Raw genomic sequence first — 24261 nt, forward strand, 5'->3', positions numbered from 1 at the left:
GTGAAGTCATGTGACCGTGCTGTAGTTCCTTTGTAGCCTAACATTAGCCTCCTTTAGCTTAGCGGTGGTGACGTGAAGTCATGTGACCGTGCTGTAGTTCCTTTATAGCCCAACATTAGCCACCTCCAGTTTAGCGGTGGTGACGTGAAGTCATGTGACCGTGCTGTAGTTCCTTTATAGCCCAACATTAGCTACCTTTAGCTTAGCGGTGGTGACTTGAAGTCATGTGACCGTGCTGTAGTTCCTTTATAGCCCAACATTAGCTACCTTTAGCTTAGCGGTGGTGGCGTGAAGTCATGTGACCGTGCTGTAGTTCCTTTATAGCCCAACATTAGCCACCTCCAGTTTAGCGGTGGTGACGTGAAGTCATGTGACCGTGCTGTAGTTCCTTTGTAGCCCAACATTAGCCTCCTTTAGCTTAGCGGTGGTGACGTGAAGTCATGTGACCGTGCTGTAGTTCCTTTATAGCCCAACATTAGCCACCTCCAGTTTAGCGGTGGTGACGTGAAGTCATGTGACCGTGCTGTAGTTCCTTTGTAGCCCAACATTAGCCTCCTTTAGCTTAGCGGTGGTGACGTGAAGTCATGTGACCGTGCTGTAGTTCCTTTGTAGCCCAACATTAGCCACCTCCAGTTTAGCGGTGGTGACGTGAAGTCATGTGACCGTGCTGTAGTTCCTTTATAGCCCAACATTAGCCACCTCCAGTTTAGCGGTGGTGACGTGAAGTCATGTGACCGTGCTGTAGTTCCTTTGTAGCCCAACATTAGCCTCCTTTAGCTTAGCGGTGGTGACGTGAAGTCATGTGACCGTGCTGTAGTTCCTTTATAGCCCAACATTAGCCACCTCCAGTTTAGCGGTGGTGACGTGAAGTCATGTGACCGTGCTGTAGTTCCTTTGTAGCCCAACATTAGCCTCCTTTAGCTTAGCGGTGGTGACGTGAAGTCATGTGACCGTGCTGTAGTTCCTTTATAGCCCAACATTAGCCTCCTTTAGCTTAGCGGTGGTGACGTGAAGTCATGTGACCGTGCTGTAGTTCCTTTATAGCCCAACATTAGCTACCTTTAGCTTAGCGGTGGTGACTTGAAGTCATGTGACCGTGCTGTAGTTCCTTTATAGCCCAACATTAGCTACCTTTAGCTTAGCGGTGGTGACTTGAAGTCATGTGACCGTGCTGTAGTTCCTTTATAGCCCAACATTAGCCACCTCCAGTTTAGCGGTGGTGACGTGAAGTCATGTGACCGTGCTGTAGTTCCTTTGTAGCCCAACATTAGCCTCCTTTAGCTTAGCGGTGGTGACGTGAAGTCATGTGACCGTGCTGTAGTTCCTTTATAGCCCAACATTAGCCTCCTTTAGCTTAGCGGTGGTGACGTGAAGTCATGTGACCGTGCTGTAGTTCCTTTATAGCCCAACATTAGCTACCTTTAGCTTAGCGGTGGTGACTTGAAGTCATGTGACCGTGCTGTAGTTCCTTTATAGCCCAACATTAGCTACCTTTAGCTTAGCGGTGGTGGCGTGAAGTCATGTGACCGTGCTGTAGTTCCTTTATAGCCCAACATTAGCCACCTCCAGTTTAGCGGTGGTGACGTGAAGTCATGTGACCGTGCTGTAGTTCCTTTATAGCCCAACATTAGCTACCTTTAGCTTAGCGGTGGTGACTTGAAGTCATGTGACCGTGCTGTAGTTCCTTTATAGCCCAACATTAGCCACCTTTAGCTTAGCGGTGGTGACGTGAAGTCATGTGACCGTGCTGTAGTTCCTTTATAGCCCAACATTAGCTTTTTACTTCAGAAATCATAAAGTGATGTTAATATGTGGAGATTATCCTGCTGAACAAAACATGTAAGTATCATAAATGTTTTTTTTACACAGAGATTATTTTCTGCAATAATCCAAAATCACATGGAGAAATCCCATTGGCTTTTTTTGGAGGGATCAAAGGAGATGCTATATCTTCAGGGTCAGCCTGCAGTAATGCGTCATCACTGCACCACTCATACATCTCGGAGTGATCAAGTTAGGAAAGAAAAGTCTTTCTGTCTCTAATGCTGAGAGGCTTAGCTGAAACTCCGGGAGAATCAGCAGGGAGGAGAAAATCATGTGTCGGAGAAAATATGCTTACAGCAGAGGAAGAGCAAAATGTGATAGAGCAACCCCTGAGGTCTGCAGCTGTGAAAAAGTGCACAAACGAGATTATAGTTAGTGACTTAGCATCACTTGTGACCTTGTCCTTCCGGCTCTGGAGCAAAAGGGCTTAATATCAGCACAAATTTAGAGTTTCATAACGACCAGCTGACATTTATAGGGAGGCAGGACCGGAGAAAACAAGAGGGGAGAAAATGAAAGAGATTTAAGTTCTTTCATCCTCAGCAAAATGCACTAAGATGACAGCCTGGGGGCATTTAGTGCGTGCTAAAAAACATGCCAGGTTAGAAGAAGGCAGGGCTTTTGTGTGTGTGTGTGTGTGTGTGTGTGTGTGTGTGTGTTTTCTGTTTTTGAACCGCGAAGAAATGAATAGATGCTATAAGAAAAGTCTCAGAGGGGAAAGTGCTGATGTCCTTCACATGAACGCTGTAGAAAAAGCTGCCCGAATCACACACTATGAAGCGATGCTGAAAACACACACTGGTGCACAGCATATATTCTTAAACACACACACATATATAACTGTATATCTGTACTTGTGAGGGCCTTTCACTGGCATTGTTTGACCCAAAGCGGTACATTGTGTTAGGGTTTATTTACACGTGTCAAGATATCTTGTCTTTTTAAAGAACATCCATAAACATTCATCTGTTTGCATCTTGCTAATTATTGATCTAATATATCATATTCCATTTACTTGTATATAGACTCTTCTTGCACTATTTCTATTTGATTTGTATTTACTTGCACTATTTGATCTGTTGTATTTGTTCTATGTCCTCTACATTGCTCTGTTGGAGGAGCCTGTGACCTAAGTGTTTTATTGCCTACACTAGCTGATGTGCACATGATGATAAAGCCTTGAATCTTGAATTGAATCTTGAATTTGTTCGCTACGGTTTGCAATGTTTTAGCCAATTACGAAACCAGTTAGCTTTTCCACCAACCAGAGTGCCGGCGTCAGCGTTTGTTTGAAGTCGCAGCATTTCTTAGCAACGCCAGAGTAAATAACAACAACAATGCTGTACTGCGTTGTTGACATGTTGCTCTTTTGAAGCCATATCAAATGAAAGAATGACTTCTGGATTCAGGTTGGTCTCCACTGCAGTGGAAACCTGAACACCTGGTTCGCAATAAGGCAGCGAACACTTTGTTAAAGGGTCATAAAAACAATACAAAGGTGCAAGGAGCTCTTTTCTGATGAAATGCTGCGAGGAGGCTTTGCACACCGCCTTTCTGCCAGAAAAAGCAGCTATATGGACACCAAGGTCTTCACGATATGATACGATAATACTTTAATGGTCAGAGCAAGTCTGAAATTGGACTTGCATCACAGCAGCTCCATGTGTAACATCAACATGGACAAATATCTTGTCTTTTCTGCTAAGACCTAAAACAGCTGCTTTGAAAAAACAACTATATTTCACCGAAACAAAAAAAGCGATGTTTACATTAATAAAGCCACCATCGCAGGTATCCCAGCATGCATTGTGTAGCTTCCTGTACACGACTGTTGGGAAAACACTGAATGTCCTCTTCCAATATGAGAGTAACATGATAACAAAGGTATGATTAACATGATGATTCAGCCTCTATGGAGATAGACATATGACAAGCATGCTCATTTCTGACGTGGAGCTAATCTGAAGTAAACATTGAATACTGCTTTCTATTCCTCCATCTTGTGACTGTGTAACTCCCTCTCTTGGATATCAGCATGTGAAGGACACTGTTCAGGAACTAGTTGATGCTCTGTATGTGATGACTACTTCCATTCTGGAGAGGATCACAGATACATGGATCCTGAGATTGAAGCTCAAGCCGGGGACCAGTGATTATTAACATTTTTAAGTATTCAGAAAAAGTCAGATTTTTGAGAAAAAGTCAGATTTTTGAGAAAAAAAGTCAGATGTTTCAGAAAAAGTCATTTTTTTTTGAAAGTCAGATTTTTTTGAAAAAGTCATTTTTTTGAAAAAGTCAGAAAAAGTCAGATTTTTTTGAAAAAGTCAGAAAAAGTCAGATTTTTTTGAAAAAGTCAGAACAAGTCAGATTTTTTTGAAAAAGTCAGATTTTTTTGAAAAAGTCAGATTTTTGGGGATTTTGAGATTTTGAGGAAAAAGTCAGGATTTTGAGAAAAAGTCAGAATGTTGAGAATATATTCCTCCATCTTGTGACTGTGTAACTCCCTTTCTTGGATATCAGCATGTGAAGGACACTGTTCAGGAACTAGTTGATGCTCTGTATGTGATGACTACTTCCATTCTGGAGAGGATCAGAGATACATGGATCCTGAGATTGAAGAGCAAGCCGGTGACCAGTGATATTTTGTCTGCAGTCTCGTCACGTACAGTGGGGACGGCACCTTTTATATTTTCATGTCTCACATTCACAGCGAAGCGTAAAGACAGGAAGAGTTTCGCTCACAGAGCTTGTTAGCGAGAGGAGAACACAGCTGCACTTTTGATTCCCGTGCTTTGGACCAACCTGGTTAGTCTTTTTACACCAAAAGTGCTGTGTTCTGCTTGATCAAACCTGACACTTCTCTGTGACTCACTGCAGAGCCACAGAGGAGCCGGAGAGAAAAATGCCACTTTGTGAAAATGCCACTGAGCCAAACCGCAAAAAAAAAGACTAGAAAAAGTGAGGTCTGAGATGTATTCACTGAAGGGCTTTTGCTGCAAACTTACATTGGATAAAGGCAGAGATGGCAAAAGTACACACATCCTTTACTCAAGTAGAAGTACAGATACTCGTGTTTAAAAATACTCTGGTACAAGTAGAAGTACTCACTAAACTTCTTTACTCAAGTAAAAGTAAAGAAGTATGGGCTTTGAAATGTACTTCAGTAAAAAGTACCCATAACTAGCAGCTGTTTTAAAGAGTACCTGACCTCCCTTTATATTAATAGAACAATAATGTCATTGTTAGCTAATGAATGTTTCCATGCTGAACAACGGCAACATGACAACGTTTTCATTGGTCCCTCTTCTTTAGAGAAGACCAGGAAATGATGGATACACGGATCGTGTTCAAATCAATAGGCACGCAATGACTCTAAATAATAATGATCACGCCACCAAACACACATTCAAACTAAAGGAACCAGCCTGTTTGGGAAATGTGAGAAGTAGAAAGTACAGGTATTTGTGTTCAACATGTGAGAAGTAGAAAGTACAGGTATTTGTGTTCAACATGTAAGAAGTAGAAAGTACAGGTATTTGTGTTCAACATGTAAGAAGTAGAAAGTACAGGTATTTGTGTTCAACATGTAAGAAGTAGAAAGTACAGGTATTTGTGTTCAACATGTAAGAAGTAGAAAGTACAGGTATTTGGGTTCAACATGTAAGAAGTAGAAAGTACAGGTATTTGTGTTCAACATGTAAGAAGTAGAAAGTACAGGTATTTGTGTTCAAAATGTAAGAAGTAGAAAGTACAGGTATTTGTGTTCAACATGTAAGAAGTAGAAAGTACAGGTATTTGTGTTCAACATGTAAGAAGTAGAAAGTACAGGTATTTGGGTTCAACATGTAAGAAGTAGAAAGTACAGGTATTTGGGTTCAACATGTAAGAAGTAGAAAGTAAAGAGTCGTCAGAAAAATAAGTAGTGGAGTAAAGTACTGATACCAGAAAAATGTACTTAAGTACAGTAATGAAGTATTTGTACTCCACTACTTCCTCCCTCTGGATAAAGGGTTAATAACTCTTGTGACATAGAGGACTTTTATTAATTGAACATGGTTTTGATTAGGGTCCAAGCGGCAAAAAAGGTCAGGTTGTTGTTCACACTAAAGGAACAGAGTTTTGAATGTCTTAAAGTGCTCCGAAATGCCCTTTCTTTGGCATGAAAACATGGTGAACATGTTAGGAAATATGCAACGACGACGCCAAGAAGGCAGCCCCTATAGTATTTGTACAATTGTCCTACAAATCTGAAGTTTGGTGGGTTTATGTAACCCAAACATATTGGAGTGAGACCGTTAAACCAACAGGAAGTCGTTTCTTTGACCATTCGATGCTGCTGTATTTGAACAAACTCTTAAAATCTTAAGACTTTAAGGATCAAACATCGTTAAAGTCTTTACTGTTAAAAAAGATCCTTACGCCGTAAAACAGGAAGTCAATGTAACTCGAGGATACGATAAAAATAGTGCAGTTTATATTAGATTTAGATGACGTAAGAATAAATGTACTCTACTGATCCCAAATTGCACATTAAGGCAGTAAAGTGTCTACAGAATAGCTTACTCAATATAAAATATACAGAATAAGTTGGATATCGATCCAGTTTCAGTCCTGCTGTAGCTCAAGGACACAAACACTTCTCTTTTCTTTACTTTGATGTCTTTTAAGGCCGTCAAATCCCAGCATATAAGCTTTTTGATCGCACTGCAGGGTCAGAGAGAAACCTCACCCCTAAAATATCGAACGGTCACCTCTGAGGTTGTTTTTTAACGAGCTCCACACCTCCACATCTCTCCGTTTCCTCCTCCTGCAGCTCGGCTCTAATGCTCCACTAATTCCTGCTGGCTTTTAAAACCACCAGAGACACACCGGCCTGTTTACAGTTTCATTTCAGACTTAATTATCCTCACGGTAAACAACACACGGGGGGATTAGGTACAACTCTGCAGAAAAATAAATACTATCTGTCAAGAAGACGTCTGTCCACCGTCTGAAAAAGCTTTATTCTGCATGCATCCTCCATTTGTATATTACTGAGGTAACTTGAGGGGGTTCGACACACATTTCCAAAAAGCATGCACGGATATGCTGTTTAAAATAAGAGAGGGGACATATGGGTATGTAGAAAAGACATGAAAAAGTGGATTTTGCTTAAAGGTGACCTTCAAATGGTTCCCAGGTTGAAAAAACCCAGCCCCAACATGGAACTAGACAGAGATGGTAAAAGTACACACATCCTTTACTCAAGTAGAAGTACAGATACTTGTGTTTAAAAATACTCTGGTGAAAGTAGAAGTACTGACTAAACTTCTTTACTCAAGTAAAAGTAAAGAAGTATGGGCTTTGAAATGTACTTCAGTAAAAAGTACCCATAACTAGCAGCTGTTTTAAAGAGTACCTGACCTCCCTTTATATTAATAGAACAATAATGTCATTGTTAGCTAATGAATGTTTCCATGCTGAACAACGGCAACATGACAACGTTTTCATTGGTCCCTCTTCTTTAGAGAAGACCAGGAAATGATGGATACACGGATCGTGTTCAAATCAATAGGCACGCAATGACTCTAAATAATAATGATCACGCCACCAAACACACATTCAAACTAAAGGAACCAGCCTGTTTGGGAAATGTGAGAAGTAGAAAGTACAGGTATTTGGGTTCAACATGTAAGAAGTAGAAAGTACAGGTATTTGTGTTCAACATGTAAGAAGTAGAAAGTACAGGTATTTGTGTTCAACATGTAAGAAGTAGAAAGTACAGGTATTTGTGTTCAACATGTAAGAAGTCAAAGTAAAAAGTCATCAGAAAAATAAGTAGTGGAGTAAAGTACTGATACCAGAAAAATGTACTTAAGTAACAAAGTATTTGTACTCCACTACTTCCCACCTCTGACTAGAACAGATCATTAAAGGGGTATAAGAGTATAAATATCAGATTTCTCACCCCGTACACCAGCTCCCCGACCATCCCATTCCAGATCTTCGTCTCCGGGTCCCTGGCTCCGTACTTCCCGTCAGGAACGATGGAGATCTTGTATCGGATGCCGATGTGTTTGGCGATCTCCGAGGCCAGGTCCACGCAGTAACCCTCGTACTGGTCGTTGCCCTCGTACATCTCCCAGTTCTTCTTCAGCATCACGTAGGGACCCTCCTACACAGGGACCACAACGTGAGATAGACACACAAACACTCGCACAATCCACACAACACAACAGAATGACAAACAAGAAGTACTTTAACACCACCAGGGTCGAGTTAAAACCAAGCCCCCAGGAATTGCTACGGACTCTGAAGAAAATATTCGTTGTGTCCAAACGGCGGTACTACAATTTCTTTATCAGTCCGTGACGTCACTGGGCCCAGAAAGACTTTTTCCCAGTGACTAACATGGGGAAAGAGACGTCTGTAAATCAGCGGATACATTTTTTAAAACTAAATAAACTACCCAGTATGAACTATTGTATAGCCCTTATTAGAATCATTAGGTCCTAAGAGTTGTAAAATGCACTAAAAACTGAATCTGGATTTATTTTCTCTCTCATTCAATCTACTTAGCCGAGAGGGGGCGGGGCTTGATTGCAGGAGGCAGGGCTTAAGGAAAATTGGAGGATTCGACCACTAGGAGTGCTATAGTGAAGGAATTAGTACATCCTTCACTTAAAGGTCTCCTATTATACTATTTTTAGGCATATATTATAGGTCTCAGATATATAAAAATATATAAAAAACATGTCTCTGAAGTGTTTTGCTCAAAATTGGCAACTGTAGGTTAACTCAACAAATACATTTTCTAAACATAAGTAAGCTGGCACACTATGAAAAAAACTCACAAAAATGAGGTATTTATGGAGGTTACATGTGGTTACATGTTTCTGAAAATACTTCTACTGTGGGTAATATTTGAATGCAGGACTTTTACCTGCAGTAGAGTACTTTTAGACGGTGTTAAAGGTCTCCTATTACAGGGGTTCCCAAAGTGGGGGTCGCGGACCCCCAACCCCAAGTGGGGGTCGCGAGATGATTACAAAATAAAAATTGAAAATTAATTAAAAAAAATTTAAATCAATTTTTTTTAAATTATTATTAATAATAACGTGTGCATAGACATTTTTCAGGGGCGGGCTGGCCATCTGTATAATTTCCCCGAAGCGAGGCTCACCCCTTTGACAAAACACTAGTGCAGTGTTTCTCAAACTTTTTCATACCAAGGACCAAAAAACACTCACGGACGACGTAACTCCGATAGGCTGCTTAACACTCCAACAGTTTATAACAAATTACAGCCTAATAATGACAGCCTAACCTTCTCTGTATCGCCTCGTTCACACATTAAATCAACAATACAAATACAACTACAGATTATATAAGCATTTAGTTCAAATGCGATTTAAAATGCTCACAGGTTTTACACCTCTTATGAAATGTAGACTACATTTATTACGGAGTTTATGTCCGAGCCAACAGACTCACAGATCGTTGGCTACTGAGAGATATGCAAAACACACCGCATGTAGTACGACACAAACCTCCGCTGTGGATTTTCAAAACAAAATACAGTAAAACTATGGTCGCAGGCCCAAGTTTAACTCTCTGAGGTCTGAGCCCTTTGTTCACGTTAGGCTCGTCTGGGCTTTTTTTGCAAAAATGCTATTAAAACATGAACCTTGGTGACCATCGGGCTGGCCTGCATGGTCTGCCTTCAAAACAAAAATAAAAAAACGTTTTTGAAGCCCCAACAACAGCCTCTGATCATCAATGCTTCATTGGATGCATATATTAGATAATAATAATTCTAATTCTACTTCCAGCATGGATAAATGTTCATAAAATACATCCATTGTTTGTTCTATATGCTTCTTGAAATCCTAAAAATCACATTTTTCTAGAACAGATTAGAAAACGCCTGAAAATGATACAAACAAGTGGCAACATGTGTGACGAAGGTGTTGCGCTGGGCTCTATCATGCAATCGGAAGTGAAACTTAAGCTCGCTCCATTGCGGAGATATTCCCACGAGAGTGCGGAAAACTTAAATAAATAAAATGTTTCATGAGGTGTGTTTATATCCAGTGATGGAAGAAGTACATCCTTCACTTAAGTAGACGTAGACATTACTCCATTACAAGTACAAGTCCTGAATTGAAAGGGAAACTTAAGTAGAAGTACAGAAGTATTATTTTGTATATATTATGTCTTTAATGTGAGCATGTATAAATGTGTCTGATTGTGTATATAAAGGTATACATATTTTTATATATATTTGTATTTTGTATTCCTCTGGATTGTGGGAAACGGTATTTCGATCTCTCTGTCTGTACCGAGAACTGGAGATGGCTATCCATTCCTTTATTTCATCCCGGCTTGATTATTGCAATGCTCTTTTTTCCTGCCTCAACAAAACATCAATAAACCGGTTACAACAGGTCCAAAATGCTGCAGCCAGATTGCTCACTCGCTCCAAAACAACATGCCACATCACTCCGATCCTTTCTGCCCTGCACTGGCTCCCTGCACTGGCTCCCTGCACTGGCTCCCTGCACTGGCTCCCTGCACTGGCTCCCTGTCCTTTCTGCCCTGCACTGGCTCCCTGTCCTTTCTGCCCTGCACTGGCTCCCTGTCCTGGCTCCCTGTCCTTTCTGCCCTGCACTGGCTCCCTGCACTGGCTCCCTGCACTGGCTCCCTGCACTGGCTCCCTGCACTGGCTCCCTGCACTGGCTCCCTGTCCTTTCTGCCCTGCACTGGCTCCCTGTCCTGGCTCCCTGCACTGGCTCCCTGCACTGGCTCCCTGCACTGGCTCCCTGTACTGGCTCCCTGTCCATCCCAGAACCCATTTCAAGGTATTGGTCTTCACATATAGAGCTGTCCATGGCCAAGCCCCAGCCTACGTTAACGACCTGATCCACCCTCACAGCACGACCCGGGCCCTGAGGTCCTCTGAGCAAGGCCTCCTAAGGGTGCCCCGAACCAGGCTAAAGACTAAGGGCCTCCTAAGGGTGCCCCGAACCAGGCTAAAGACTAAGGGCCTCCTAAGGGTGCCCCGAACCAGGCTAAAGACTAAGAGACTTTGAGGCGGTGGCCCCAAGGCTTTGGAACAAACTCCCCCAGAAACTAAGAGCCTCTGTCTCAATAGAGATTTTTAAGGGGCAGTTAAAGACCCACCTTTTCCGACAGACCTTTGGGTCGCCGGAAGAGGAGGAGGAGGAGGAGGAGGAGGAGGTGAGTTAGTGGCTGTCTTTCATTGGTGTTTTATCCTATGTGTTACCTGCTGTTGTTTTATGCATTTTATTCTACATGTTATAGTTGTACTGTGAATTGTGTCCTGTGTACTGTAAAGCACTTTGTACATCCGTGTTGAGAAGGGTGCTATATAAATAAAGTTGTACTTACTTACTTACACACAAACTGGAAGATTGACAATAAAGTTGACTACAAATTGTAAAGATTAAAATAAAATGAAAAATAAGGTCCTTTGTTACGTTCCTCCACTGTTTGTTTTTTTGCAGATGGTTTTTCTCTCCTTTTCATTGAGGCGACGCTTTGTGAAATAACAATTCTAGTAACACAGAAAAGCAGCAGACGAACGGGCGAACATAAATATAAGAAATGTAGGCGTTAAATGTTTTAAAAATGTTAAGCCTCAAGGACACACACAATGTACAATTGTTTTGATTTTTACAATAAAACTTCCCAGTTCAGTCGTTTGTGAATGTTTTTGTTCTTCAGGACTGAATGTGGAAAACATTTAGTTTGTAATCAAAACCAAATTATACCTTTTTTGAAAAACAACTCAAAGAAATCAGCCGAGTTTGGCATCATCACTGATTGATGCGCTGCAGTAATTGTGATTATGGCTCATTTCCAAAATCAAGTCCACATAATCAGAAACCAGGCGCTAAAATGACGAATCTGACTTTTTCCTGATGTTTTCAGGAACAAGTCACAGAGCCAAAGCTTCCACATTCATTACAAATTAAACCGGCAACAACAGAATTTGAAGTTCATTGAGATGCAACTTCCCTTCTACTCATTGTACATGTACCTCGTGTCTTTTTCATCAAACAATCACATATTTTCTTACATAGTTGTTCATCTTTGGTGCTGGTTATTTAAGCGCGACGATTTAGTGTTTCTTACCTAATAATTTCTACAAAAGAATTAGCAAGAATTTTACTTCTGGACTCTTAAATTAGACTCATTTTGGGGATTGTATTAGTATTTGTTGCCTCTACTGTGACATGAGACAAAGGGATTTAAGCCTTTGCAGACCATTGACATGCACTAAAACCTATATAACACTACAGGAAATTGAAAACCCAAAAAGCAGAGTAGGGCCCCTTTAAATAAATTCCACCACTTTGTAGAAGAGACTTCCCTTCTACGCATTGCACCTGTACCTTTTGTCTTTTTCATCAAACTATCAGATATTTTCTTACATAGTTGTTTATCTTTGGTGCTCGTTATTTAAGCGTGACAATTTCCTGTTTCTTACCTAATCATTTCTGCAGAAAATGAGCAAGAATTGTACTTCTCGGCTCATTTTCAGGTTCATTTGAGTATTTTGTGCCATACTGTGACATGAGACACAGGGATTTTTTTGCTTTTGCAGACCATTTACATGCACTAAAACCTATATAACACTACAGGAAAGGAAAAACTTCAAAAAGCAGAATAGGGCCTCTTTAAATAACTTCCCCACTTTGCAACAAACCTAAAAGTCCACTTCCCACTACCTTCTACATCTATCAAAGTAAAACACATGCAAAGTGCAGCTGTACATGTTGTGAATCTGAACTGAGATGATCCAAAAGGCTTGAAGCAGCAAAAGGGGGATGCATGTATAATCGTAACGACAGCCTGACGCTGAATTTACAGGAAAGAGAGGAGGAGGGAAGTGTGACTCAGCAGACATGAAGCTGGAGGGAAAGAGCTGCAGTCAAACTCTGTGACTCAAAGCAACTTGGAGTAATCAGAGGTGGAGACGTGCGTCTGCTCTGCAGGTTAGGGGTCATTAGTTGCAAGAAAAATGATGTTAATGTAAACATTGCAAGATTCTGTATATATGTCTCCAAACTAATGAGTTTTGTCATGTACGCCAGCAGGTTACATCTTCTAGAAATGTCAAACAATCATTAACAGTTTGCCTTAAACGACAGAGTATCCATCATTCTGTAACGATGCATGTGAATGGTCTGCAAAGGCTAAAATCCCTAAATCCCTAAATACACTCGTGCTTCTATTGGCTAGCGCTTCAACACATTGTACGTGATTGGCTAAGGGGCGGGACTTCTCTACGCGGTTGACCAATCGCAACAGAGCCGGCCAGCTAACCAATCAGAGCAGACTGGGCTCTGGTTTCAGACAGAGGGTGAAAAGAGGTGCTGTAGCACAGACAGTATGAGAAAAATAAAGAGCTTTTTGAAAATTAGAGCATGGAGACATGTAGAGACACTACATACTGATATACACCTGAACATCAGCAGGAGAGGACTCTTTAAAGTAGAGACACTACATACTGATATACACCTGAACATCAGCGGGAGAGGACTCTTTAAAGTAGAGACACTACATACTGATATACACCTGAACATCAGCGGGAGAGGACTCTTTAAAGTAGAGACACTACATACTGATATACACCTGAACATCAGCAGGAGAGGACTCTTTAAAGTAGAGACACTACATACTGATATACACCTGAACATCAGCGGGAGAGGACTCTTTAAAGTAGAGACACTACATACTGATATACACCTGAACATCAGCAGGAGAGGACTCTTTAAAGTAGAGACACTACATACTGATATACACCTGAACATCAGCAGGAGAGGACTCTTTAAAGTAGAGACACTACATACTGATATACACCTGAACATCAGCAGGAGAGGACTCTTTAAAGTAGAGACACTACATACTGATATACACCTGAACATCAGCAGGAGAGGACTCTTTAAAGTAGAGACACTACATACTGATATACACCTGAACATCAGCAGGAGAGGACTCTTTAAAGTAGAGACACTACATACTGATATACACCTGAACATCAGCAGGAGAGGACTCTTTAAAGTAGAGACACTACATACTGATATACACCTGAACATCAGCAGGAGAGGACTCTTTAAAGTAGAGACACTACATACTGATATACACCTGAACATCAACAGGAGAGGACTCTTTAAAGTAGAGACACTACATACTGATATACACCTGAACATCAGCAGGAGAGGACTCTTTAAATTAGAGACACTACATACTGATATACACCTGAACATCAGCAGGAGAGGACTCTTTAAAGTAGAGACACTACATACTGATATACACCTGAACATCAGCAGGAGAGGACTCTTTAAAGTGGAGACACTACATACTGATATACACCTGAACATCAGCAGGAGAGGACTCTTTAAAGTAGACACTACATACTGATATACACCTGAACATCAGCAGGAGAGGACTCTTTAAAGTAAAGACACTACATACTGATAGACACCTGAACATCAGCAGGAGAGGACTCTTTAAAGTAGAGATACTAAATACTGATATACAGCTGAACATCAGCAGGAGAGGACTCTTTAAAGTAAAGACACTACATACTGATAGACACCTGAACATCAGCAGGAGAGGACTCTTTAAAGTAGAGACACTACATACTGATATACACCTGAACATCAGCAGGAGAGGACTCTTTAAAGTAGAGACACTACATACTGATATACACCTGAACATCAGCAGGAGAGGACTCTTTAAAGTAGAGACACTACATACTGATATACACCTGAACATCAGCAGGAGAGGACTCTTTAAAGTAGAGGCACTACATACTGATATACACCTGAACATCAGCAGGAGAGGACTCTTTAAAGTAGAGACACTAGATACTGATATACACCTGAACATCAGCAGGAGAGGACTCTTTAAAGTAGAGGCACTACATACTGATATACACCTGAACATCAGCAGGAGAGGACTCTTTAAAGTAGAGACACTACATACTGATATACACCTGAACATCAGCAGGAGAGGACTCTTTAAAGTAGAGACACTAGATACTGATATACACCTGAACATCAGCAGGAGAGGACTCTTTAAAGTAGAGGAAGTGATTTCCCCACTTATTTTCCACTACCATCTGAGTCTATAAATTAGTTCGTAAAATGCACCACTTGCAGACTTTAAATAATCAGGGTTCGACCACATCTGTCTGCACTATATGTTACAGATCATTAGATGTAAATGTAACCGTTGCACGCTCTGTGTTCATGTCTCTCTAGACACATTACTCTTGCCATGCACGGCAGCAGGTTGCATATTGAAACAGGAGCAGTTTATTCCTGAGTTGTGTTTGCTTGACATCGCCTCGGGCCGGAGCGAGTAAACCAAAGTCTCCTCGGTGCAGAGAGAGAATGCTAATGCTCCAAATGCTATACTTTACAACATAATGATGAATCTAGTCTGCAGCATTGGGACACAATGAAGATGTTCACCATCTGAAATCTATGTTGATTATCTTTTCGGGAACTAATCACAGAGCCATAGCTGCCAAATTCATTCATTTTTTTATCGAAAACAGAATTTGAAGTTCATTGAGATGCAACTTCCCTTCCATGGTCAGTCTTGCCCTCATGTACATTCCCAAAGATATTGAAGTGACTGTTATTTTGTATATATTGATTATTGTGAAACGGAGGATGTTATGAAGTAATTGTTATGAAGCAAATCATCGTGCAATAAAAAAAGCGTATTCCCTTACAAATATTGCGTTTAACTTCAGAGTGTCAATCGTTCTCACACTTATTGCAAACTCTGACCATAATACATACACAGTTATACAATCAAAATGTTTAAAAACACATATTAAACTGCTGTGGAGGTCCTCGGGCAAAGATATAATAAGAATTAGGTCAAGATGCCCCTTAATTGGTATTAAAATCTATCAATAAACCCCAGGGGGAAAGGGTTAGGGTTAAGGTTAGGTAGCAGTTCAACCATATTAGCATAAACTAAATAAATACTTTTACATAAATAAGAAGTTAAAGTATGTATAGTGGACTCTAGTCTTATTATAACTGAAAAAAATTAAAGAAATAATCACATTTGAAGGCTTTAGCTGTCCTATTAAATGTGATTAAAGTGAAGCAGGACCATGTTTCCTACAAACCTGTACAAACAATGTCTGAAATTCATTTAATTACATTTTTTATTTACACGTCTCCAACTCACAATAGAAGTTATCTAAAGCATGACAGTTGTACTGAAGCTCGACCAATGCGTAATTTACAAGCTGATGTTGGCAGATGTTTCTGGATGTATATCAGAGCGGGAACATGTGATTAATGATCAGTGTTTCTGGCACGAGAAGAGAGGACTGACAGCCGCTCAATGATCCCAAACACACTGCTTCACTCACGGCCTAACGAGGCTAATTAAACATGCCATTAACACACACACACACACACACACACACACACACACACACACACACACACACACACACACACACACACACACACACACACACACACACACACACACACACACACACACACACACACACACACACACACACACACACACACACACACACACACACGTTACAGGACCAACTTAATAGAGTGGTGCAGTGATGACGCATATGTCTGAAAGCACATGATAGATACAAATTGAATTTATGTTAATTCCAGAAAAGGATGTTTGTTATGAACTATCATTAACTTAATTAACTATTGTTAATTTGTCTTAATGATGGCTGAAAGGATGATCATTGTAGTTTCCCTTCGGTAGTTGATTGTTAACGAGATCAGTCGTTGTGCTTATGTTAATTACACGAGATCAGTCGTTGTGCTTATGTGTGGAGATGTGTATTTAAAAACTCTAAATTGGACAGAAGCTATTTGCCTTTACGCTCTGATGATGAAGTGATTTATGATAAGGCTTGCTAACTGCTCCTAAAACACGGAAAGGAGGACTGCTGCAATATACCACTGGGACACTTCATTAAGTTTAAACAAACATGACTCTCACCAACAGTTAAAGCGTGAAAGGCAGCCGTAACTGTAATGTTACTGTAATACCATGCTGCATAAAAGCCTGATGGATATGAAAAGGGATGATTATGAGAGCATCAGTCTTTCTAAGCTGTTTTAATGCTAACAGGAAGTGTGTAATGGACTGTACGCTGGGGCAGGTAGTCAGAGGAAGTGACACCTTGTGCTGCTGTAGGGCGCTCAGCATTGCCTTAATATGTTGGTACATCTGGTTAAACTGTAATTACTATGACTTAGCTTTATCAAACATTACTTGCCAAAGAAACTGTTTATAAGCTTCTGAATTAACTTGTAATAGGTTACCGATCTGTGAATAGTTTGTCCAAATGACGCATATTTGGGAATTTACAGCCATGTTTGGAGCTGCTGCTGTTTGAGAGCAGCCGGTTGGTTTCAGCCAGAAGGGCAGACACAATCCTGCATTGCAAGATAATCATCGAGATATAAATAATATTTCAATTTAAATCATGAGATCGACAAATGTGGCGGTAGCTAACTTTAGCTAACATTGCAACCCAGTCTCACGGCATTTCGTGTTGTCACGAAATTAATGTAATCTATTGATTCGTGTTCACCAACACGATTTTCACCTTTTTTTCGTGTCACACAGAACGATTTTAAAAGCAATGTATTTCTATTGGTAGTATGTTTCGTGCCTGCAACACGTCTTTTTGTCCGGTCGGGTCTTGGAAGACCAGAAGCTGTGTGGTTCATAAAAACATGTTCTTACTCAATATCTTACCTTAAAGGTGGGGTAGGTAAGTTCGCGAGGAAAAGAAATGGCTCAGAGCCTCAGAATACTGACATCTGTATTTTATGTCATCTTTTTTTCCTTCAAATTTGTTATTATTTACATTGCTTTTAAATAGATTCATTTCGTGACTATAACACGAAATGCCGTGAGACTGTGTTGAACATTGGCTAGCCAGCTTATTGGATAGGTAGCTAACTTAAGCTAGCTAACTAGTTGAATAGATAGCACACGTAAGCTAGCTTTCAAATAAGATTGTTAACTAACACAAGCTAGTTTACTCATCAGATAAGAAACGTTAGCTAGCTAGCTTGTTAGATAGATAGCTAACATCCGCAAGTTAGCTTGATAGCTACATTTGCTAGCTAAATAGCACACTGACTGAATTGGATTCAGCTATGAAGACTTGTTTTGACTCATTTGAAAACTGTGGCAGTGAGAGTCTTTATAAATTGTCCACATGAGCTTTCTGCAGTACGACCGGCTGATGTGATTCTGTGCTGTGATAGTTAGCAAAAAATTTGGTCATGTAAGATTTTGGGCCATTTTCATGTCATCCTACAACCTCTAACAGAGGGTTGATGTGGTACAGTAAAACAATTACATAGTTAAATTGTAGCGGTGAATGATCCCAAATAAAAACTGGAAGAACTGACACTTTTGCGTTTGAACCATAAGTGGTAAAAGGGTCGGTGCTTCATCAGCTGAATATTCTAGGCTTCTTCAACTCAGGATGGGATTCAAGCCACACAAACACACAATGCATGACTCTAACACACAGGTGTAGTGGAGCTGGTTTAGTGAACAGATACTGTGCTGTCAGAGAGCCTCAATGGGTTTCCATCCGTGAGCACCGTCTTTAAAAAAGACAGTGTCTTCCTCCCTCCATTTGCATTTCATTTTCCTCTCGAGCGGCTCCATTACGCCTCTGAGTTGCTCCATTTCTCGTTCACTTTCTCCATTAACAATGTTGCAGTGTGTCTCCTCTCGCCCCGTGTCTTTAGGGCTTCATTTGGGCTCGGGCGTGAGGGGTAGCTGTTTCCATCACTGCCATTAAGGGGCTTTTCAAATCCTGCTTGCGTCCAACTGGGGCTCAGTTTCTTAAAATGGGGTTCCTCATCAGGGGCTGGAAAGAGGGAGGATTGTGCTGAGCTGTGACTCTCCATGTTCACCTCCTTCCCTCCTGCAATCAGCTCAACCTGCCTGTTGTCCTGCATGTCAGAGTCACTGCTACAGCCACATATAGACCATGCAAATACCATTCATTTCCTGTCATGTGTGAAAAATGTTCTGATTCTGAAGCTGTGTTTTATGAAGTCTTTTATCCGTGCAATAGGGACCTCAGTAACAGCAGCTGTGTGACTGCTCAGCAAGATGTTTATTGGTGCCATAAAAGAGAATGTAAGTGACGGTAGTTGATTCTGGAGTAGTTTCTATTGAGGTAATAACAAGAAAAGCCCATTTCTTTAAGAGTCTCTTTACTGATTATGTTGTAACAAAGCATGTTTAATCCCTGAACATTTGTCAGTCATAGCACTCAACACAAGGGCCTTCGGGGGGAGGGTAAGAGCTGAAATCAGCCCACAGTTTGCATATTTCCTATAAATTCTAGGATGTAATCAATGTGATGTTCAAGGAGTTAAGTGGGATATCCAAAACACACATTTCCCTATCGTAGCTGCTCTTTAATTCTGGTATATTGGGGCGTCTATTGGTGTATAATTGGTATTTTTTTATGGATTGCTCCCAGTTGAAGGCTGGTAACCCAAACAAATATTTTACTGTTTGGTTTTTAAATTGGTCTACCATACATGAACTTTGCTCAATATACAAACTAATTCCTCTACAGGCAGTACAAGTAAATCCAAGCAAAGAAACATGCCTTATTGTATGCCTTAAATCCCAAAGCAGTTTTGTTTTTAAAATGTAAAAGTATAGTATGTTTGCATCAATGATAAAATGTGGCGTCAAAAAGAAGAATTACCGAGGAATTCAAGGCTAATCAGGAAAAGGCGTAACAGAGGAAAACTTCCAAATTCAAAGTAATACTTAAAACGGAGGTACTTAACAAGAGGCCGGTGAACACCATATTATGTCAGGTTGTAAATAAAGATTTATGAAGAAGGATGTGTGATGTATAGCCACTGAAATCTTGACTCTGCTTATACTGCTTATAAGATTTACTAGGTATGATTACACGGCTTAGTTGAATGCTCAATGCTGATTGGTCAATTTGGACATTCTGGGGGTCTGCTATTTTTTGCTCGCAGACTGTTTCTAAGGAGAACAGACCGTTGCTAAGGAGAACAGACCGTTGCTAAGGAGGATCAAGGGACTATGTGCAGTCATATCAGTCCGGTCAATTTAACGCCAGCTGTGGCCAAAAAAATAAAGTATAATATATTTTCAGACAGTAAGTAAACACTAAAGGGAACAGCAGAAGAAGACAGACAGGAAGTAAACACTAAAGGGAACAGCAGAAGAAGACAGACGGGAAGTAAACACTAAAGGGAACAACAGAAGAAGACAGACAGGAAGTAAACACTAAAGGGAACAGCAGAAGAAGACAGACAGGAAGTAAACACTAAAGGGAACAACAGAAGAAGACAGACAGGAAGTAAACACTAAAGGGAACAACAGAAGAAGACAGACAGGAAGTAAACACTAAAGGGAACAGCAGAAGAAGACAGACAGACAGGAAGTAAACACTAAAGGGAACAACAGAAGAAGACAGACAGGAAGTAAACACTAAAGGGAACAACAGGAGAAGACAGACAGGAAGTAAACACTAAAGGGAACAGCAGAAGAAGACAGACAGGAAGTAAACACTAAAGGGAACAACAGAAGAAGACAGACAGGAAGTAAACACTAAAGGGAACAACAGAAGAAGACAGACAGGAAGTAAACACTAAAGGGAACAGCAGAAGAAGACAGACAGACAGGAAGTAAACACTAAAGGGAACAACAGAAGAAGACAGACAGGAAGTAAACACTAAAGGGAACAACAGAAGAAGACAGACAGGAAGTAAACACTAAAGGGAACAGCAGAAGAAGACAGACAGACAGAAAGTAAACACTAAAGGGAACAACAGAAGAAGACAGACAGGAAGTAAACACTAAAGGGAACAACAGAATAAGACAGACAGGAAGTAAACACTAAAGGGAACAGCAGAAGAAGACAGACAGACAGGAAGTAAACACTAAAGGGAACAGCAGAAGAAGACAGACAGGAAGTAAACACTAAAGGGAACAACAGAAGAAGACAGACAGGAAGTAAACACTAAAGGGAACAACAGAAGAAGACAGACAGGAAGTAAACACTAAAGGGAACAGCAGAAGAAGACAGACAGGAAGTAAACACTAAAGGGATTTTCTTTTTTTAAATCAATATTGTGAGTCAAGTCGCCGGTTCATTTAGTGCATAGCCGTGTAATAAGTGGGATAATCGCTGCACATTATCCCTTACGTAAAGTCTCCTCGCGTTACATATTCCTAAGAACAGGTCTGCATGTGTGTGTGTGTTTGTTTGTGTGTGTTTGTGTGTGTTTGTGTGTGTGTTTTGTTTGCCGGTCTCTTACCATGATGGTGGTCACTACAACGGTTCGGTTTTCGATGCCAGACGTGTCGTTAGGATGCAGCGGAGAGTCCTGGATCAGAACCAGTTTGTCGGCATCGTTCCAGTAGCCGATCTGCAGGGAAATCAAGAAGTTAGATGGTGTATGTGTGTGTGTGTGTTCATGTGTGCATGCAAACATATTGTATAATGCAGCATGCACAATTTGCTTTGATGCAATCCCTGATGTGTTAACAGGAAGTGGAGCTATTGGCTTGACATCATTTGATGTCAAAGAACATGGAGGAAAAGCTCTATGTTGATATATCGTCACAAAAATGCTAAGTTTTGGTAAGTCAAAATGGTCTTATGTATCTTACATTTATTTGATGTATTATCCCTGTGTGAACTCTTACCTGTTCTATTCTGTGTTTCACTCTTATTGCTTCTCTGACACCTGAACTATTTATTTCTCTACTGCAACTATTCGATGCTAACGTTGTGGTATTTCAAGAAAAAGCCAACATTTGTGAGAAAAAAAAAAATATGTGTCACAAAAAGAGTCTTGTATTTTCACTACAATCAAAGTAGTAAGTGTCAAAATGTGTGGTTTTATTCTATGATGAGTCTTGATCAATGTAAATATTTCTTTGTAAAATATGACATGTTTTCCTGATGATTTGTTAGCAGGATTACAGAAAAGCTATGGCCTGATTTTGATTAAACTTGGAGAAGATCCGGTAATGTTTCCCCTGAATTGGACCTATTGTATTGTATGGTTTGTCAAATTAATGTTGACTGAAAAGCCATTCAATATCTTATTATATATATATATCTGTGTTTGGTACGTTTTGTTTTCAGTGAAGGTCTTTGAATTGTGTTGAAAATGAAAAGAATGTTAAATATAAAAGCCTTGGTCACAGCAGGTCGGTAGATTCAACATTATTTCGTTAAACTGTGGTTTCCAAATCCAAAATAGCACTTTCATGCTCATGTTGTTGTCATTTCAAATCATGCATTCATCAAGCTGTGATTCAACTTTAAAACAGTCTTAACATTGACTCATTCCCCTGTTCTCATGCAATATTCCAATTTTAAGCCCAATGTTGAGCTGCTTCTTTTCTCCGAAAGACATTTCATGTTCTCCTGACAGATCTGTCGTCTTCAGTCCTTCAGGGTCAAACTGACCGACTGGAACTGACAGACATGATATGTCGCGGTCACAGCATTTGCATCCTCCGTCTGTAGAGAGCAGCTGCATGCACTACAAAATGGGATTTTTTATAAAGTGGTGAAGGGATGATGTATTTTTGAAGTTAGAATCTCTCTAGTTCCCTCAACAGAAAAGACAATGGGATTTTTCCATTAGACTTCAGAGTAGGAAGTAAATAACCTCAACGTTTATGATGTTTGTTCAGCAGGATAATCTCTACCCCCCTCTCTACTAACACTCCTTTATAATTAAGAATTAAAGAGCTAATGTTGGGCTATAAAGGAACTACAGCACGGTCACATGACTTCATGTCACCACCGCTAAGCTAAAGGCGGCTAATGTTGGGCTATAAAGGAACTACAGCACGGTCACATGACTTCATGTCACCACCGCTAAGCTAAAGGCGGCTAATGTTGGGCTATAAAGGAACTACAGCACGGTCACATGACTTCACGTCACCACCGCTAAGCTAAAGGTGGCTAATGTTGGGCTATAAAGGAACTACAGCACGGTCACATGACTTCACATCACCACCACTAAGCTAAAGGTGGCTAATGTTGGGCTATAAAGGAACTACAGCACGGTCACATGACTTCACGTCACCACTGCTAAGCTAAAGGAGGCTAATGTTGGGCTATAAAGGAACTACAGCACGGTCACATGACTTCACGTCACCACCGCTAAGCTAAAGGCGGCTAATGTTGGGCTATAAAGGAACTACAGCACGGTCACATGACTTCACGTCACCACCGCTAAGCTAAAGGCGGCTAATGTTGGGCTATAAAGGAACTACAGCACGGTCACATGACTTCATTTCACCACCGCTAAGCTAAAGGCGGCTAATGTTGGGCTATAAAGGAACTACAGCACGGTCACATGACTTCATGTCACCACCGCTAAGCTAAAGGTGGCTAATGTTGGGCTATAAAGGAACTACAGCACAGTCACATGACTTCACGCCACCACCGCTAAGCTAAAGGAGGCTAATGTTGGGCTATAAAGGAACTACAGCACGGTCACATGACTTCACATCACCACCGCTAAGCTAAAGGTGGCTAATGTTGGGCTATAAAGGAACTACAGCACAGTCACATGACTTCACGCCACCACCGCTAAGCTAAAGGAGGCTAATGTTGGGCTATAAAGGAACTACAGCACGGTCACATGACTTCATGTCACCACCGCTAAGCTAAAGGTGGCTAATGTTGGGCTATAAAGGAACTACAGCACAGTCACATGACTTCACGCCACCACCGCTAAGCTAAAGGAGGCTAATGTTGGGCTATAAAGGAACTACAGCACGGTCACATGACTTCATTTCACCACCGCTAAGCTAAAGGCGGCTAATGTTGGGCTATAAAGGAACTACAGCACGGTCACATGACTTCATGTCACCACCGCTAAGCTAAAGGTGGCTAATGTTGGGCTATAAAGGAACTACAGCACAGTCACATGACTTCACGCCACCACCGCTAAGCTAAAGGAGGCTAATGTTGGGCTATAAAGGAACTACAGCACGGTCACATGACGTCACGTCACCGCCGCTAAGCTAAAGGCGGCAAATGTTGCCCGTGATGACGTTAAGTCGTCTCATTTAGACACTTGCTAGCAACCACCGTTTTTTAAATCCACCCGTGGGGTATTTACTGACGTGTTTTATATCATAGGACAAAAATCTCTTCAGCTTGTGTAAACCATACCCAGACCTTATTTTAGGCGTACATCCAAAAACATGTTCAGAAAACCATTGACCTCCAGACAAGCTAACAGAAAGTGCTAATATACTGACTCAATTTGTGTTTTAGGACCCATTTCTGCACCACTCTATAAACCAATCCAGTGTCAAAGTGATGGATCTTTTAATAGACAAAGA

The 24261-nt window shown here is 40.8% G+C and overlaps 1 protein-coding gene across 1 annotated transcript in view; it reads right to left on the reverse strand.

Annotated features, from left to right (window-relative positions):
- LOC117490064 (glutamate receptor 4-like) overlaps positions 1–24261 on the reverse strand; it is a 107611-nt gene that overhangs the window by 51161 nt on the left and 32189 nt on the right. Inside the window, exons 8-9 of the mRNA XM_034139653.1 lie at positions 21201–21311; positions 7772–7978 (exon numbers count right to left, since the gene is read on the reverse strand). Of these exons, the coding sequence (XP_033995544.1) occupies positions 7772–7978; positions 21201–21311 (318 nt within the window). The remainder of the gene's footprint in view (positions 1–7771; positions 7979–21200; positions 21312–24261) is intronic.

Source organism: Trematomus bernacchii, unplaced genomic scaffold (assembly GCF_902827165.1).
Source record: "Trematomus bernacchii unplaced genomic scaffold, fTreBer1.1, whole genome shotgun sequence".
NCBI lineage: Eukaryota > Metazoa > Chordata > Actinopteri > Perciformes > Nototheniidae > Trematomus > Trematomus bernacchii.